The sequence below is a fragment of the Netta rufina genome (genome assembly GCF_964035555.1).
Source record: "Netta rufina genome assembly, chromosome: 2".
Lineage (NCBI taxonomy): Eukaryota > Metazoa > Chordata > Aves > Anseriformes > Anatidae > Netta > Netta rufina.
In genome coordinates, this window is record NC_140124.1 from 21,772,834 (window position 1) to 21,791,051 (window position 18,218).

The 18,218-nt window shown below is 37.5% G+C and overlaps 1 protein-coding gene across 1 annotated transcript in view; it reads left to right on the forward strand.

The window, feature by feature from the left end:
- CUBN (cubilin) overlaps positions 1-18,218 on the forward strand; it is a gene marked incomplete at both ends in the record, with an annotated part of 140,600 nt that overhangs the window by 84,785 nt on the left and 37,597 nt on the right. Inside the window, 14 exons of the mRNA XM_084282794.1 lie at positions 34-239; positions 1,506-1,687; positions 3,146-3,332; positions 4,264-4,461; positions 4,791-4,937; positions 5,818-6,008; positions 6,697-6,880; positions 8,148-8,322; positions 9,359-9,537; positions 11,138-11,347; positions 11,785-11,925; positions 13,716-13,897; positions 15,964-16,135; positions 17,081-17,287. Of these exons, the coding sequence (XP_084138920.1) occupies positions 34-239; positions 1,506-1,687; positions 3,146-3,332; positions 4,264-4,461; positions 4,791-4,937; positions 5,818-6,008; positions 6,697-6,880; positions 8,148-8,322; positions 9,359-9,537; positions 11,138-11,347; positions 11,785-11,925; positions 13,716-13,897; positions 15,964-16,135; positions 17,081-17,287 (2,561 nt within the window). The remainder of the gene's footprint in view (positions 1-33; positions 240-1,505; positions 1,688-3,145; positions 3,333-4,263; positions 4,462-4,790; positions 4,938-5,817; positions 6,009-6,696; positions 6,881-8,147; positions 8,323-9,358; positions 9,538-11,137; positions 11,348-11,784; positions 11,926-13,715; positions 13,898-15,963; positions 16,136-17,080; positions 17,288-18,218) is intronic.

Consider the following 18,218-nt stretch of genomic DNA (forward strand, 5'->3'; position numbering starts at 1 on the left):
TCTGCTAATGCTCTTCCACTGCTATTGAAACAGAACATTTCAGGTGGAATCTAGTGATGGCTGCACCAAAGATTACCTGGAAATTCGCGAACAGAATGCTACAGGCAGGCTGGCAGGACGATTCTGTGGAAATTCCTTACCTTTGAATTATACGTCTACTGTTGGACATATCCTGTGGGTTAAATTTGTCTCAGACAGTTCAGGCACTAATGTTGGCTTCAGGGCCACATTCTCTCACTGTAAGTAAATTCTATTTAATTGAAAACTATTGTTCTTATGTAACACTTCCAAATGATTCAAAATAGTGAATGTTTGGCCCAGGAAAGACTATTAGAAAATGTTCATTGATGTCAGCAAGGCTGTGAATTTGCTTAAAAATATGTTATAAAATACCTACTAAACTTGTGTGTATGCAAATGTGTCAAGCATTACATAATCAGATGAATTAGACATGAAATTCTATCTCTTAAAATTATTATAACAATATTTCTTTGAATTGATCATAAAACCTTTTCAGAAACAACAACAAAAAAATACATGGATCGAGAAAATAAAATATTCTCTATTTCAGTGACTGTTTTCTAATAGTTTATCACCTGGTTTTCAGATTCTCCCTTCAGCAGTACTGTGAAGTACTGTGAAGATAGGAATAAGAGCTATATGCTACAAAATTAACATCAGCCTGAGTTAACAAGTAGCATGTTGGAGTTTAAAATATCTGACCATATACCTGTGCTACATGAAAGAAAGCAATCATAGTCAATGTTTATGTTGCCTTTTATTAAGCAATTAACAAATTAAGAAACAAGTATTTCTTTTCCAGCCTTTAATTTTGCTTTTTGAGTACAACAGTGTCCATCTTCTGGTTTGTATCTAGATAACATTAAACAAAGAGCAGAATTGGAAGAAAAGGAAATTATGCCAGTTCATAGATTCAAAGCTACAAGGAACTATTGCAAACATCAGTACAACTTACTGCATGAACAGGCTGCTGAAGCCAGACATCCACAGCAATCCTGACTAAGCCAGCTACACTTCTAACCATCTTCCTTTATGACTTTATGACTTTTACTACTCATTTTCAAAAGGAATTATCATTATGTCAGAGCTCAGTAGAATCAAACCTGTTTTTCACCAGAAATCAAAGGCATTAAAAAAATCCCAGCATTTTCTTATTTAATGCTTCTTGGGAAGAAACGAACATGAGGTAGGCAGGGTGAGGAGGGAATTTAGCTATGCCATGTTCCCATCTTTCCTAGATGTAGAGCCGTATGGCTCAAATGGATAATTTCCTTCAGATAAGGGCACACTGCATCCCTCACAGCAAGAAAATAATTAGGTGTGTGCTCTAGGACTGAGACAGAAATCTATGCCTCACAGCACTGTCTAGCCCTAAGTAAATTAAATAAGAAGGGCTGAAATGAAAGCTTTCTTCCAGAATAGGCCCCAGTGCTTCTTTTAATCTATGTGAAGAAGAGATTAGTTATCTCTTGCTTGTTTTTCAGTGTACGGAAATGACATTGTGGGAAACAGAGGACAAATAGCTTCACCACAGTGGCCAAGAAGCTACCCTCACAATTCTGATTACCAGTGGCGGATAAGTGCCAATGCTTCACAAGTTATCCATGGCCGTATCCTGGAGATGGATATTGAAAATCATCACAGATGTCGTTACGACAAGCTAAAGGTGATTTTATTGTAAGAAATTCTTTAATTCCATTTAGCTTTGATAAAAGCAACGAACAAAGACACCTACAAGATGAATTTCCAAGGATCTGGTTGGGACTCTTTTTTTTTTTTTTGCCATGCCCTCTTTTCAATAATTATTAGGTATAGGAAGGGATACATACTCTGTGGCTCCCTAACAGTTATTTCCAAGCTGTAAGTTTGAAATTTATTAAAAATAATTCCATAATGGACATCTCAATACCTATAAAATAAGGTTATTTTAAAAGCCTGCAAGGAACGATCCTTTTCTTGCACCTCTTTTGATCACTGGATCAATAATTTGCTGTTGGCAGTAGGTAGTTACCTCTTTCTTCTTGTTTATTGTTTTTCTATAATATAGACAAGCTTTTTGAGGCTGAAAAACACTGTAATCATGATGCTAGGCATAATGGAGCAGTAGAGGTAAAAACTTCTTTCTAAACTTAAGCACAGCTACTTAAACAAGGTTTGTTGTTTTGTGTTTTTGTTGTTGTTTGCTTGTTTTTTAAACCAGTTGACAATAATTATCCTTTGGAACAAGAAAGTTAATACTAGTTTTACTAGTTAAACTAGTTAATCCTAGTTTAACATATTTAACACTCATTTCATTGTTAATCCATTGATATCAAAATTTAATATTAGTTCATAAAGGAAATGTAGCTTTTTCCTTCATCTCGTGTCAGATTTTAATGGTATCTTCATTCTTTTAATTCAGCCTGGCTTTCTGTCTGTCCATCTAAAAGCGAAAGTAGTTTCTTACATCAACTAGACATCCAGTGGATGACTCGAGGATCAGATTTTCAATGTTATGATAATATTTATTTATATTTCCCAGCTTACTCTACTTGGCCTTTTTTTTTTTTTTTTACTGGGGGGAAGAGGAGAAGGACAAAAATAGATCTGAAAGGTAGCAAAAGAGAAACATCTTTTAACTACCAAGAACTTGGCTTATTAATACATAAAATAGAAATACATTATTACATACTTTTAAAAGAATTTAAAATATAAGTATTCCTCATGAGGGAAAAAAAAAAAAAAAAAAAAAAAAAGAAAGAAAACAATACCTTTTTATCTGTAGATCATATCACTTTTCCCTCAGCAAGGAACAAGATTGTGCCAGTGGACTTTTTTTGAAATGGGATGCCAGTCATTGGACCCAAAGAACAACCCTGTTGGGAATGAGCTGAGATTGATGGGTTCTGTCCAGTTCCTTCTTCCATGAAAGCTTCATAAATAACACTGTATAATGGAAGGGGAGATTTTGTTCTCTTTTTATAAGAGGGGTTTCCCTCTAATTGGGATTTGCTGAAAGATCGTCCAAATCCTTCTTGCTCATTTAAAGAGGGTAATTTTCTCCTTGGAAACTTGCTAACTATGAGGAGAATGAAAATATGCCTCTGTGAAGAATAACGCTTTCACTGTTGTTTTCTCATTGCAGGTTTACGATGGGCCCACCATCTATTCTCGGCCTATTGCAACGTACTGTGGTGCAGATCTTGCTTCTTTTGCATCCTCTGGCAGCTCAATGACAATCCAGTTCCAGTCAGATTCATCTGTGACTGGAAAAGGCTTTCTTCTGGAGTGGTATGCAGATGCTTCTGCTGCTACACACACCATTGCTAGAGGTGAGTTTTCAGTGGGTTATGTGGTTAAAAGTGACATAGCCAGTGCTATCCTGAGCTTTACTTTAAAAACAATACAAAACAAAATCCTCGTCACAAGAGGAAGCCCTAGCTCGTAACTGTTTAGCCCTAGGTAAACATTTTATATGCTTACATGAAAAAGTATTCCTCTTGAAAGACTATTCTTAAATCACTGGTCATTATGATTTTAAAACCTTACACTAGACTGCATCATGTATTCATATATAGAATATGCTCATTATGATCATGTATCTCTTTGAGAAATAGTTCCTGGAAGGAGAGGGAATGTGTTTATTATACCATCAGTTTTCTTTGAGCAAGTTCAACAAGAGAAAGTTAATACTATCTGGGACATAGTGCCTTCTTTCTAAATCTAAAAGAAAATTCATAGGGACAGAGGGACTGACCCCTGGGGCTCTGCAGCATAGCAGCAGTATGTAATGGTCTTATGCTCTAGCAGAGCACTGAACTACTATGTATCCCAGCAAGGAGTCCATCTTGCCTTAAATTTACTGCTGAAACAAAAGCATTTCAGTTTGTAGAGGGTCTAAATTGTTTATGTATTACTGGTTGTGTATGTACCCTTCTTTTCGGAATTACAACCAGCGTTAAACTGTGGTAGGAACCTTAGGACATTTTGTAGATATTCCTCATGGTAAAATAGGCCACATCACTACTACACCATGTAGCACAGGAATATATACAGTCCTTATAGGTCTGTATTTTCAGGCTGTTTAGTCCCAGTCCAAATCAAAGCAATGCTTGAAGAAATGCCTTCCTGTGACTACATAGACATAGTGCCCCCATTCTGCTTAATGACAGGACTTAATGACAGGACTGTCAAATTATACAGGGGAAATGTTCAATTTTATAAGAGGATGCTTTCATTCTTATCTTCTTGTACATCTTCTAGGTGCATGTGGAGGGATTGTAACAACTGAAGAAACACCTTCATTCCTCTTCTCGCCGGGCTGGCCCATGAATTACAGAAATTTTGCTGACTGTGTGTGGCTTATCAGAGCTCCTGGATCCACTGTGGAGTTTATTGTCCTGTCTCTGGACATAGAATCTCACAGCTCATGTGACTATGACAAACTTATTATCCGAGATGGTGAGAAACCAATCTTGCCCTACCCCTGTAGCATGACACAGGGGGTCCCTGCATTGTGAAGTCTCTTGTCCATAGAGCTTAAGTAATCCAGACAGCAATACGAACAGCATCTACACCAGTATTCTTCCTCTGTGTTGAGACATTCTGCTAGTTAAAGCAAAGCTAGTAAAGTCTAGCAAAATACTTGTTCATCTATAAAAATATTTCTCAGTCTGTGAGGGTTTAAAAATCTTGAAAATTACCTGCCTGAAAGTGTGAGAACCACAGTGAACAAAATGCAAAGTGAAGTGGTTTGATTTTCATATTAACATGTCTTCTTTTGATCTCAGGAGACACTAGTCTTTCTCCAGTGCTTGCTACTCTGTGTGGACAAGAACCTCCTGGGCCAGTAAGATCAACTGGAGAGACAATGTTCATCCACTTCGTGTCAGATGGCAGTATCACTGGAGCTGGGTTTAATGCCTCGTATTACAAAAGTAAGATTTGTTTCTCTTCTCCCCTAGATAAATGTCTGCCTTACTGCTAAAAACTGGATAAGGAAAGAAAAAGACTTGTAATGACATTTTTAACATCTGTCTACAATCTATGCCATTAACCACGTAGATTCATTATCCAGGTCTCACCGATATGCATTAAAAATCTCTGATTTTGCAAAGGTGAAATTTGCTATTTGTCCAGCAAAGTTATGCAGTAAAGTGTGATTCAAACAGATTAGTTACCTTTCAGAAGTTAGAAAAAGGGTTTGCAAAAGGTTAGAACAGCTCAGCTGTAGAGTGAAAGAGAAATAATTCCCAGCTAGGAGAGGGAAGTAAGTGACTCAAAGCATAGACACAGAACGGAGAGAGACAGATGTTGAGAGCTGTGTAAATTCCTGCAGAAATAACAGCAATTTGCAAAGGCATGCCTTCCACATGCACTTAGGGCTGGTAGCAGATTCCTGAATGAGCTGAGGCACCAAGGAAGGTGTTACAATAACAATGGGCAGCCAGGAGAACTTTTTATTACTGAAATCTATCTTGACAGTAGGTGACAGTGGTTTAGTCCATGAAGCAATGAACTCAGACATCATAAGCATTTGCTCATGCCATGGGAGGTCTTTGGCACAGAGGCCATGCTTACTTTTCTGTTACATCTGAGAACTGAGTTTAAGCATCAAGATGTTTGGTGTGTGTCATCTTGCAATCTACTAGCTTGTATTTGGGAGATCATTCATTGTGTGCATTGCTCTATGGCCTTCAGTTTTTCATGTGCTTTTCTCTGTTACATCCTCCCATTAGGAGGGAGGTGTTTTTTTTTTTTTCTGAATGAATAGTTGATGCCAATATTTTCCTCTTTGCTTCAACTCCTTTCTCCCAGGTTGTGGAGGCTATTTGCATGCAGACAGGGGTGTGATCACATCACCCCACTACCCTCAAGACTATTCTCCTAATCTGAATTGTTCCTGGCATGTACTGGTAACCTCTGGATTTGTCATTGCTGTCCATTTTGAACACCCTTTCCAGGTTAAGAGTGAGGATGCTTCCTGTAACTATGGAGATTATGTAGAGGTGAGATTATTGGCTAGGTCTCCAAATCACAGAATGGTTGAGGTTGGAAGGAATGTAGTCTAACCCCCCTGCCAAGCAGGATCACCTAGAGAATATTGCACAGGACTACATCCAGGTGGATTTTGAATATCTCCAGAGAAGGAGACTGCACAGCCTCTCTGGACAACCTGTTCCCAGTGCTCTGTCACTCCTTACAGTAAAGAGTTACTTTCTCATATTGAGCTGAAACTTCCTGTGCTTCAGTTTGTGCCAGTTGCCTCTTGTCCTGTCACTGGGCACTACTGAAAAAGCTTCGCCCCATTGTTTTGACACCCCCCTTCAGATTTTTATGCACGCTCATAAGATTCCCTCTCACTCTTCCCATCTCCAAGCTAAATAGGCCCAGCTCATTCAGCGTCTCCTTGTATGACAGATGCTCCAGTCCTCCAATCATCTTAGTAGCCCTAAATCCTCAAAGGTGTTAAAGCTTCTGAATCTTAGTGATTTTAGTGTCTGTGAGGGAGCCCGGGCTCTTGGGAGGTGGAAATACCAAACTGAAATAACACAAATGATATTACTTGTCTCTGTGTCTTATATTGCTGTGCATTAATTAATTAATCGCTAGGTTATTGTTTTCCCCTATGGCTGGGAGCGTTGAAATGGAGTCTACTCAAAGCTTGCATGACCTTAGCATTTTTTCTTTTTCTAGCTGAAGAATGGGTTAGATGCTGCTGCCCCACCTTTGGTGTCTGGAAGAGGGAATGGTCGCTTTTGTGGAAGCAGCCCCCTTTCTACCATGTACACCACAGACAATCAGCTATTTGTGCACTTCATTTCTGACAGCAGGAATGAAGGTCAAGGATTCAAACTGAAATATGAAGCTAAGAGCCTAGGTAAGTCTAGAAAATAAACATGAGTTCTGCAACTCAATAGAAATGACTTGCAATTTGTCCTCTTAAAGGAGGTTCTTGTTATAAATCCCAACAGACAAGGAAACCTTATGGCAGGGAAAGCTTTGGTGGGAAAGTAGCATCTGAAATAAAGGAGAGCTGTTCATAATTCATGCAAGAAAGGAAAAGAAGCCTGGAAACAAGAACATTATTTTGGACATACACTACCCAGTGCAAGTACTAAGTAATGGCAGCAATGATTTAGGCTAGTATGTCTAGAAAGGTGATAACATTTCTCACAAGTTTTTCTCTCAGCTGAGAAAATAACATTCCCTGCCTGAGCTAACATTTTTCAAAAAATGAAAACAAAAAGACTTAGGTCCCATGGGTAAATTGGAGATTTGATGTTTACAGTTATTTCACTGTATTCATGCCACATACCACTTGGGATACCAGCAGGCCTCCTGCTAAACAGTGTAACTAAACAAAACTAAGGTAACCTGTCAATCTACTCACATTTTAAAGCGCCTGTTTTCCTGTTTTCTGCCTACTTTCCCCTGCTGCCACAAAGAATCATTGTTAGTATTTCTGTCCGGTATTCATAAAGGAAATAGGTGAAGCTGTATAATGCTGTTTCTACCACTTCAGTTTAGAAAGCTTGACTAAAATCCTGTGTTTACCAGCATTGCTAGAACATTTATATATATATATATATATATATATATTGAATAAACTATATGTATATATTGAATAAATTTATTTATATATATATATATATTATTATTATTTTTTTTTTTGTCTGACAGAAAGCTGTCAAAATAGAATAAAGGACCTGAACTAATCTTCATGTTTGCTCTGACTGGCATCTCTCATGCATTCATTATTGTCTCAAACAGGCATTTCAAACATTTCAACTTCTGGAAAGCAGAAGTAGGGAAAGAATCACAGAAGCATTGATGAGTCTGATCTGTTGGCTTTCTAGCTTTAAGAATTGGGATAGGAATAAGGCAGAAAACATATTTCCTGCTTGGCTTTGAAGCAATCCAAGGAAGACCTGATAGCAGTTTAATTCAGGGACCAGAACATGTGGAAATGAGGAAGGCTAGGTAAATGATTTCCCACAGTAAGTAATAATAAACAAAAAAATATGTTTTGATATAGCTATATGACACTGGAAGGAAACTGTGTTGGAATATTGTGATGACTCATATTTTTGATGCCTCACCCACTTCCTTAACATGTTTTTTATTGGCGATCTTTTCTTTCCCAGATTGTGGAGGGAATATTTATATCAATGATTTCAACCCCAGTGGATATACAACCTCCCCCAACTATCCGGACAGTTATCCCCCTCATGTTGACTGTGTCTGGACCATAACTGCCCCTAATGGACATGCAGTAGAGCTGCAATTTGAAGATCAGTTTTACATTGAACCTTCACAAAAGTATATATCCACATTATTTTGCCTGTGTTTCTCCAGAGACTTCATTCTGATTTTTCTTTCCCTGTTGCTTTCTCTAATTCCTCTCAGAGCACACTTCCAGATTTACAGCCAAAAGGGATTAGGAAATTTTTAGAATAGATCACTGAAGCTATCAAGTCACTGGTATACATTCCCAGAACTTTGCAGCACATGGTAGAGATAAATGTAACAGACAGAGAGGAAGCATCCATTGTTGAAAGGTGTTTTCTGTAAACATCTGTGCACTCTAGTCCTTTCATATTCATATTTTCATTGTGACTACCGACTAGTTTTAAGTCCAATGGATTACCACGATAAATATTTGCCTCCCTCCTCCATTGCCTGTCTGCTGAGTTGCAATGGATCTGCATGTTTTGCACATTGACCCCAACTCCCCTCCACAAAGCATAAAACAAGACCTAGTTTTCAGCTGATGTAATTTCATTGAAGCCATGTTCAGAAAAAAATGGAACTGGAGAGAGAATCCTAAGGGTGTCCTTCCTCTCTGACTTCCATCAATGTCCTCTGCAGGCTGTTACAACATTCTGAAGGCAAAGCTGTTGGTTAAGATGTTTTGAGCCTTTCTATGTCCACCTAAGTAGGCCCTTGTATTTGAATTTTTATTCCTTTCTTATATCTGTTCCTTAATTCATCAGTCATCAACAGACTTAATAGGGAATAGCTGCTGAATCTGAATTCTACCAAAAAACTCATGTTAACGATAGCCACAACTACTTTGCTAGGGCTGTTCATACTCCTCCAAAGGACAAGTTTCTGTCAGATCTGATCTGATCATAGACTGGGCTTTGGACGAATCTTTGTCAATGTTTCTAACACTTTTATTCACTGAAATATTAGAAGGCTATCATTGATCATGAACTCGTTGATTCTGTCCTCGTGACACTGCATGGAAACTGTCTGATCTAATTCACTACAGCTTCATGGCTTTGTACCCATATGGAATTAATTTAAAACAACTACTGCTATACATTGAACAGAAAATTCTCTCCTCTTCTAGTTGTACTTCAAGTTACCTAGAGCTACGTGATGGTGCTGATTCCAATGCTCCTGTTCTTGCCAAGCTTTGTGGAAGATTGACCCCAGGTTCACAGAGATCCTCAGGAGCTGTCATGTACCTGAGGTTCAGATCTGACGACAGTGTCACACATGTGGGATTCAATGCTAAATACTCAATCGGTAATGCTTGCATTTATCCATTTCTCATTTTAGAAAAGACTTTGGTCTCAAATACCATTTTTTTGAAATGAGGCTTCAAACATGTATAAGAGGTGGACTGACCACCACTTGCCTCTTTCAATTAGCATTAGTGCTAATGTATCAGAATCATCATATAGGTTTAAAGCAACATGTTCTATATCTAGCAGAGATGGAAATTATGGGAATAGGAAACTGATCATATCTGTAGAAATGGAAACAAAGACTGGGTAATCTCTTGTCAAAGACAGTTATCAAAGGGGCAATAGTAAAAAGGGCAAGGCAAGTGAAGTCATGTAACATGATTTAACTTCTAATATGCAAAATTAACATCACTTTCATGAGCAGGAACCTGAAGGTGAATGCAAAAATTAGCAGAGAGTTAGCAGAACAACAACTCAGGAACATCTGTATACAAATACAAATCAATGTATAATAACAATGGTGCTAGACAAACAGGGGCAGCGCAAAAATGAAGTGGAAAAGGAACGAGTAGTAAAAATTGTTATGTGTAAGCTGGAAGAAGAAATATTTTTAAATTATTTGGTCTCAAGCTGCAAAAACAAAACTAGAAAACACCAGTACAGATCTAAAATCAAATAAAAAAATAGTATTTTAACAGATTCAGAAAGAGGGTACATTTTAGTTTTTGGTAATAATAATCTCTGCTGGTCTTTGAAGGTTATGTTAATGTCACTTGCATAGAAAAGTCTAGGACAGTTAATTTCTCAAAGGCAAAAAAGTAGACTGCGTTCTATGCAGGATTTTGCTGATTTGGTTAATTTCAAGCCCTAAGGCCAATATAGTGTCCTATGATATTTCTGAACCTGAAAACTGAAGTGACTTGCAAGAAAATGTTGTTAGTATACTAAGCTGCAGTTTATAATGTATTTATGTATCCATAAAAAGATTTAAACTATCATTTCATCTGCATGACAAAATCACTAATCACTCAAAGCAGACAGTACATACACTATTGTTATTGTCATGAAAAGATTGTATCTACCAGACACACAGAATATACTGTAAAATCCAATATATTCCACCAGGGAATATTTGCTGGGAGCTGTAGTATTGTGAGTTTGTATCTGCAGATACCACAGATAAATGAGTCATCCGAGAGAAAATTAAATATTAAATAGTTGTTTCCTGAATTGTGCAATGGTTCCTTATGAGAAGGCCTCACAAGGAGTGGTATACACTGATCATTAGATATTCTTTTAGTCTTTTTCTGAAGGGTGTTTTTTTCTGATAAATATTCACATGAGTAGAGATAAAATATAAGCCTTGAAATCTGTGAGTTTATTCAAATTAATGAGAGACAGGACAGAGAGGAAGGGATGCTTGCTATGGAAGGGTGTATATGACAAAATAAATAAGTAAATAAATAAATAAATTGAGGACTGGATGAATTAAAAGGAAAAAGTGGAATATTTTTGGTCAGAAAGCAATTCCCAATATATAACTGCAGTTATAGAATGAGTTGCTTGTGCCTTAGCTTTAAGTCTCGAGTGTTCTTCTACAAACAAGATTGTCTTTCTGAAGTCATTCAAGCAACCAAGCAATGTTCTTGCTTTTGCAGCTCCCTGTGGCGGTACAGTGATGGGACAAACTGGCATCATTCAAAGTGTGGGGTATCCTGACCTTCATTATCAAGACAACCTGCTGTGTGAATGGTTTCTGCAGGGGCCCAGGGGCCACTATCTTACCATCACACTGGAAGACCTAGATATTCAAAACTCCTCTGAGTGCGCAAATGACTTTGTGGAGATCCGAGAATATAGTGCTTCTGGTCTGAGAATTGTTCCTGTGTTTGTCATCCCTTTCCTAATAATGCTAAGAAACCTCAGCAAAGGTTCCTGAAAGCATTCCCCATTGTGCAAAGTGTCCCTTTCAAATGTACAGAGTTTGCTCCCCTTTGCCTTGCTTGTGGAAAAAAAGGCAAACAAAACCCTTTTATTTTCCAGCAATAGTTTGATTTTGCTAGTTTACTCAAGCCTGTCCGGTTAACTGGAAAGTGATCAGAATCATAGAATCATTAAGGTTGGAAAAGAGCTCCAAGATCATATGGTCCAACCATCCTCTTACTACCAATAACACCCACTAAACCGTGTCACTAAGCACCATGTCCAACTGTTCCTTAGACACCAGTATTGATCCTTCAATGTAAATGGAAACAGAAATAATATCTTTGACATCAATATGTCTTTCTCTATTTGATTTTTGCAGGGAATTTGCTGGGCAGGTACTGCGGTAATACTCGCCCTGACGCTATGGATACCTCTGACAGTTTAGCTTATGTCAAGTTTGTTACTGATGGATCAGTAAATGCCCGAGGATTCAGACTGCGCTTTGATTCCAGTGCTGAAGGTTGGATTTGTAATGTTACAGTTTAATTTTGGGAAGGAAACACACCACACACCATAACTGAACTAGTACAGCATACATTGTAGATCACTTATTGTTGGAGCAGTGTATATTTGCTCTTCAAATTTAACTCTAGGTAAGGTATGAACAGAGCTCTCTGATCACTGCTTAGCAAAAACTTTGCGAGACAAGCTATCTCTGTAATGGATGTTGCCTTGAATGGTAAGTTTCAAACAGCAAAGCACACTCTTCTGCACTTTTTCTCCACAGCAGTAACTCCAGGGATCCTTTATGTTATTTCGTTCCTCTAAGGCTAGTGGTATTCTAAGATTTCCCTGAAACAAATAGTTTGGACTTAATGCTTTGGGTTGTTTTCTCATTTTAACAGGAATAATTTCTTTATTCTCAAAACAAATGAGTTTGGAAAAGGAGGGAGGAAAAGGAGCTGATCATGTAAAAACTCCATTTCTGACGGAGAGTTCTCTTCCATAACAAATATGTCACCACAAATCATCTCTAGACTTGCAGAAGCACACTGAGATAATGCAGTTTAGCATACCAGATTGTTTTACCCAGAGAGTTTGCCTTTCTAAGAAAAAGGTCTTTCCAGGCTTAACATCAGTGATGACGATAAGATAAAAAGAATCAAAAAAAACTGCAGAGACATTAAAGTTGGAAGGGACCCCTGGAGAGTGCAACCATCCTGCTCACGCAGGGCCAGATAGAGCACGTTGCCTAGGACTGTGGATAGTTGAGTTTTGAGTGTCTTCAGGGATGGACATTCCAAAACCTCTTTGGACAACCTATTCTAGTGTTCTCCAACCCTCACGGTGTCCATTGCCTCTTGTCCTAAACACAACAACTTCACCAGGACTAAGGATAAAGTTCTATTCCTGTTTCTCACTTCTCTTATATATATTCTTGGGTGTCCTTGCAATGCTTGGCCTGGCAAAATCTAGCTACTTTAAAAAAAATTATTTGCAGTAGTGATCTTGAAAAATCTTCTGCAGTCCCTTTTTAACTCTTTCCAGCTCATTTAAAAGCTCAGCTGAAAGTTTTCTTATCCTTCATCTTTGTTTCTGCAATAAAATAACAGACTCCCACTGCACTCCATTAAACTATCTCTGTATTTTAAGAAGAAACAAAGAATAAATTGGTAAGCTTACACCATTAATATCAGAAGGAAAATGCACTATATACCCAAGATCTTCAACTTTCTTTCATCAGAGTGAAATTTGATACTTATAACAAAGATGGAAAAAATACAAAATAACTGTACTGAAAAAGTGTTTCTTTAAGTCCTTGATGGCTTTTTCTCTACCTCTGTTAACCAGCAGTGGAAAAATCCATCCTTCCATTATTACTCACTTTAAGGCCCTGCCCAGTCATCTTGAAGGCAGAAATGTCTCAATCCTGCCACAGTGAGAGGCTTGTATTGCTTGACATCAAAGCCTGTGGGTCACTCAGGCTTCTGAAGTCTGGCATAAACCCTTCAGAGAAAGGCGTGTTAATAATTGGATCTGCTATGGCCTATTATCATTTAACTTTTATGGCTGAATGGTAAAGACTGACAGGAGCTCAGCTGATTAGAAAAACATATGGACAGGACAGGCATATCAAATCAAGCTCTCAGTATCACTTTTTCTTGCATTATTAATGTGGTTTTTTTTTTTTTTTGGTGGTGGTGATGGTGGTGGTGTTCGCTTTTTTTTTTCTTTTTCTTTTTTTTTTTCCTTTGAACTCTATAAGCAATGCCTTACTCTGAGAAATGTCCTAACATTTGGGTATTTCAGCATGTGGTGGGGATTTTACTGCCCCTGTTGGAACATTTACTTCCCCCAACTATCCCAACCTATACCCGCATAATCGAGTGTGTGAATGGAGGATCACAGTGGAAGAAGGACGGCGTGTCACCCTAACTATTAATGATATGAAGACTGAAGAACACTGGAGGTGCTCATCAGATTATATGGCTGTGAGTATTGTGTCTGAAGGCAGAAAATGCTCTTCATAATCACTTTATAGAGTATTAATGGACATAGTATAGCTGAAAGGTAATTTATCTGATTTTAAAACAAATCCTAATTTCATCCAGGGGAAGCAGATAAAAAAGGGAAAGTTAGTTCTGCAGGGTGTCTAGACTCATCTGTTTGTTTTAAAGTATGGACATTCTGGAATTCATGGGCCAGCCAGAGGGGAGGACTTGAAGGAACAGGCTTCAACTTCATTAATTTAACAGTGTGTTGGTGCACCTCTGGCTATTCTAGTCACTTGTGGACATCCAGATATGTCCACTGTGGGATCTGCAAGTTTCTCATAATACAGCCTTAACTTGCTCACATTTCTCTCTGTCAGCCTTTAGCATCCAGGTCTCATGAATGCTTTTGTCTTCCCATATCCATACAACGTGTGTGTGTGTATATGTATACATATATATGTGTGTGTGTGTATATATATGTATATATATATATATATATATATATATAAAGGACCTTTTCCTATAGAAATCTTTGGAATTAGCTCTTTATTAATTACGGAAAAAAAGCTGTGGGTTTTTTTGAAAGCCTTCAATGTTTCCTCTCTGTGGACACAAAGTTCATCAGTCAGTTCCAGGTCTCTTGTGACTTTGAAGGTTGTTATTGCTGTTGTTACTTACTGTTTTTAATTAAAAAAGAAATAATAATAATAATAATAATTAAAAAATAAAAATAAAAAGAAATAAAAAAGAATAAAAAAGAAAAAAAAAAAAAAGGTTGGGGAGAGGGAGAGCCAAAGTTTGCAACAAACAGCTAATAATGTTTTGGACCTTTTATATCCTGGAAAAAGGATAGGGAAATCCCAGGAAATTCTACCTCTTTATCACCCTCAATCTTCAAAAATATATATTTTAGTTATTTTAGCATAGTTATTTTTGATTTCTATTTAATGCAAAAAGAATTTCAAGCCTGACACACTGAACTGGGCCTGGTCAGATGTATAAATGCCTCAGAAATATGTTTTGTCTATGAAAACTGCAGGAACGGGAGACAGTACTGTGAAGTGTGATGCTCTGAAGACTAAGGCAGAAGTCATAATGAGTTTATCTCCTCCCTAGCCCTTTTCCCCCAGCAAAGCAGAGTTCCTAAATGTTATCTGTATCCTGGGTCCTAGCAGCATATGTTGTTTATTTTCCCAGGATAGTAGTGCTGTAATTAGCTTTAGCATGATCAGAAACTAGCTCATGTACAAATGTGAGGGGGTGAAGTAGCTCTCCATTGTGATTTGCAGGTGATCATGCCCTTGTTTTCCTCTACATATGCTTTTAGATAGACCACAGGGAGCTGTTTTTTCAATCGATTAATGAAGTAATGATCTCTTAAAGAAAGATCTGTCCTGCCAGCCTTTTTTTTTTTTTTTCTTGTGCCTTGAGCTCTCTAATTTTTTCCAAATCTCAGTAAAAAATATCCTTTGTGCTTTGGCTGCTGAGATTGTAGTAGAAAGACGGAAATTAACTCCTAGGCTAAAGGCTGTGTAAAAGAAACTGTGTAAATCACATAATTACATCTGGATCATCAAAAAGTGAAATGTTTGAATTAATAAAAAATGCCCGTGAGCACTGAATATTTTGGAGGAAATTTTTTGATAAGGATGATTTTTGATAAGGATTTGTTTTAAAGGGAATACAAAGATGATTGTTTGAAATTGAATTAATATGATTATTAGCTTGCATTGTTAAGTGATTGAAGCTCTAAATATTGAGGCAAAATACTGTATTCTTTCCCAATCAAACTGTTTCAATTTTTGGATGAAAAAGAGAGAGAGAGAGGGAGTATATTTGTGTTTTGCCAAAATAAGGAATGTGTTTGTGAAGTTTTACTTCAAACCCCCGTCTACTCAAGTCTATGGAAGTTTGTTTCAAGGTTTTGAGTAGATCTGGGAACTAACCTGCTGTGAGAGATGTTAATGAACCTTGTATTAAAAGGGTGAAGCAGTGTTAACATGATACAGTAGATGTTCATAAGAATGTATTTTGTTCTCAGAAGAGTTATTTTGACCCAACAGGTTTACAATGGCCTCAGACAGAACTCTCCCCGGCTGGTGAAGCTGTGTGGTGAGGTAAATCCAGGCACTGAGGTGAAATCCTCTGGAAACACTATGAAAGTCATTTTGGTGACAGATATGTCTCATGCAACCAGAGGATTCAGTGTCTCATACACATCTAGTGAAGATGCAGGTAGTATATATGTTTGAATTAAATTAATTAAATGATTAATCTTTGATGACTCATTTCAGAGCTAAAGTATTGGTGCATATCAAAAAAATGACCTAGGCAGCTAACAGATCTCTGATATCTTTTTCTCTCTGTTATGTTGCTGGATAGGAGTATGTCACATCTTTAATTAAGTGAAAAGACTTGAAAAAATGGGAAATCTCTTGGAGTTAGGGACTTCAAATGAAAAGAACAACCGCTGTTATGGATCACAGTCCTTACTTTTACTACTGATTTATTGTTTTGTACTTAATCTTTAGTAAGAGATGGACAGAAGTGGGTTTATTCCATCAGGAGATCCAACAGGCATAGTGCCATAGACAACTTGAATAATTCAAGTGTTTCCTTATTACTCAGGGGGATAAATAATTTACTGTAGCTTGTGAAAGATTGCTGCTAACCTACTTTTGCAAGCTCATCCACCAGGGAGGATATAGTTGGCAGAGCCCTACTACTACAGTCTTGAGTCTTTCAAACTTGGTTTGTTCCCTCCACATGCATCCTACTGTAGCATGAGTGTACTACACTTGAGGGTATTTTCCAGAAAAATCTTCGTTCGAGTTTAGAATTAGGTAATGGGTATCTAATTGGAGCTGTGATGGGATTTTTTCAGAAAGTTAAATAATATTTGTTGCATTGATGGTGCTGTTGAAATATTTTGGTACTATGAACAATCTTTATTTCTTCATTTTATATGTATCTTTAAAGCCTTGCCAATAATTTCCAGGATGCTAGGCAAGAATTCTCTTGTATACAGCAGTAAATTATAAAAAGGAAGAAGGTAGAACAATTTCTGATCTAATCAGTACATGTCCTTGCTGATATGAGCACATCAAAATGAACAAGGACAGAGGTTCCATTTGTACAAGAATTGTTACTATTTTAAAATAAATTATATTGTTTCTGCAGTGTGTGGTGGAACTCTGATGGGACATACAGGTGGGAATTTCTCTACTCCTGGTTATGATGGTGTCAAGAATTACACAAGCAAACTGAACTGTGAATGGACCATTGAAAACCCCTCCCATCACAATTCATCCACATATATCTCTTTTGAGGATTTCCACTTGGAACATCACCAGGACTGCCAGTATGACTATGTAGAGTTACGAATAGGTTTGTATGCTCAACAGCATAACGGATTAAGTTTATCAAGATTCTGGTTGTGCAACTGTGTTTGTTCATATATATTTATTTATAAATATATTTATATTTGTAAATATTATTTAATTATAAATATTTATATTCATATATATTTGCAGAGGCTGATTGTTGTAGGATCTGTCCATTTGAAAGGGTGTCCATGTCCTTATGCATGCCTTCCATGTTGCCTCCTTGTCCAGGAGTTGGATTTTACTGACATTGCAATCAGTGCACAGATCTAGTCACTCTTTCAGGGGAGAAAATGCAAAAGTGGCACACAAATCTTTGGGGAATTAATTATTCTGTGGGGATTGCAATACATACCTGACTCTCTCTTTACAAGGGACGATATGAATGTCACCTCAAATCCCTTGAAAGTCAGGCAGAAGTCATAAAAACAATTTATTTCATTTACAGCCCATTCTCTCCCTGCTCCTAAGCTATCTCCAGGGATAGCAGGAGTGAGTTAAAGAATGCTTTAATTATTCATACGTTCTGCATTCCCCACTTTTGTACTCTATAAGGTGTGTTTCCAAAAACAAGTTCCTATTTCCTGTGATACTGGATCACTAAATACAGAATGAAGCATTTCAAAGTAAGAGCAATCACAGGACTGATGTACCAGTAATATTTCTGCATGTTCGAGAATCTTTAGCTATCTGCAATAACAAGCAACTGGAAATGTCATATGAAAATTGCTCAGCTAATGCCAAGTGTAGTATGAAAGCTCCAGCTGTCTTCTTCACTAAAAGGATGAATCAGAAAGTCCCAGTGAGAGCAGATTCTAATTTACCAGGAAATTGCTTCTGAAAGGTGGGGGTTTGAGAACAAGACTCTGTTACATACTCAGATACATTCATTAGAATGTGAGCACTTGGTTGCATTGCATTGGTTTGTCATTTGC